The 760-nt window shown below is 61.3% G+C and overlaps 1 protein-coding gene across 1 annotated transcript in view; it reads left to right on the top strand.

Moving 5' to 3' along the window:
- Positions 1-166: 166 nt before the first annotated feature.
- Positions 167-760, top strand: part of SLC44A2 (solute carrier family 44 member 2) — a gene marked incomplete at its 5' end in the record, with an annotated part of 17,772 nt that continues 17,178 nt past the window's right edge. Inside the window, one exon of the mRNA XM_009277042.2 lies at positions 167-739. Within this exon, the coding sequence (XP_009275317.2) occupies positions 167-739 (573 nt within the window). The remainder of the gene's footprint in view (positions 740-760) is intronic.

Genomic DNA, 760 nt, shown 5'->3' with positions numbered 1-760 from the left:
GGGCTGTCCCCGAGCCCACCCGGCGGCACTCACGTCCGGTCAGCTCGAAGAGGACGCGGTCGTTCAAGCCCAGGCGCAGCTCGGGCATCCCCGAGAGGAAGACCTTCAGCTTGATGGTGCCCACCACCTCGCTCAGCAGCACGCTGCCGTTGGCGCTCACCTGCAGGCACCGGCACCAGCTTCCGTCACCGGCACCGTCCTCGTCACCGGCCCCAGCCCCATCACCGGCCCCGGCCCCATCACCGGCCCCATCGCCATCGCCATCGCTGTCCCCATTACCAACCCCATCACCAGCCCCATCACCATCTTCATCCTCATCACCAGCACCATCACCATCCTCATCACTGTCCCCATCTTCATCCCCATCACTGTCACCATCCTCATCCCCATCACCGTCCCCATCACCATCCTCATCACCGTCACCATCTTCATCCCCATCACCATCACCGTCCCCATCACCATCACCATCTTCATCCCCCCCACCCCCATCACCGTCCCCATCACCATCACCATCTTCATCCCCATCACCGTCCTCATCACCATCACCGTCCCCATCACCATCACCATCTTCATCCCCATCACCGTCCTCATCACCATCACCGTCCCCATCACCATCACCATCTTCATCCCCATCACCGTCCTCATCACCATCACCGTCCCCATCACCATCACCATCTTCATCCCCATCACCGTCCTCATCACCATCCTCATCACCATCCCCATCACCGTCCTCAACACCGTCACCATCCCCATACCCATC

Source organism: Aptenodytes forsteri, unplaced genomic scaffold (assembly GCF_000699145.1).
Source record: "Aptenodytes forsteri isolate BGI_AS27 unplaced genomic scaffold, ASM69914v1 Scaffold450, whole genome shotgun sequence".
In the NCBI taxonomy this organism is placed as follows: Eukaryota; Metazoa; Chordata; class Aves; order Sphenisciformes; family Spheniscidae; genus Aptenodytes; species Aptenodytes forsteri.
The sequence above is the reverse complement of the archived record's forward strand: the minus strand, read 5'-3'. Positions and strand labels throughout refer to the sequence as shown.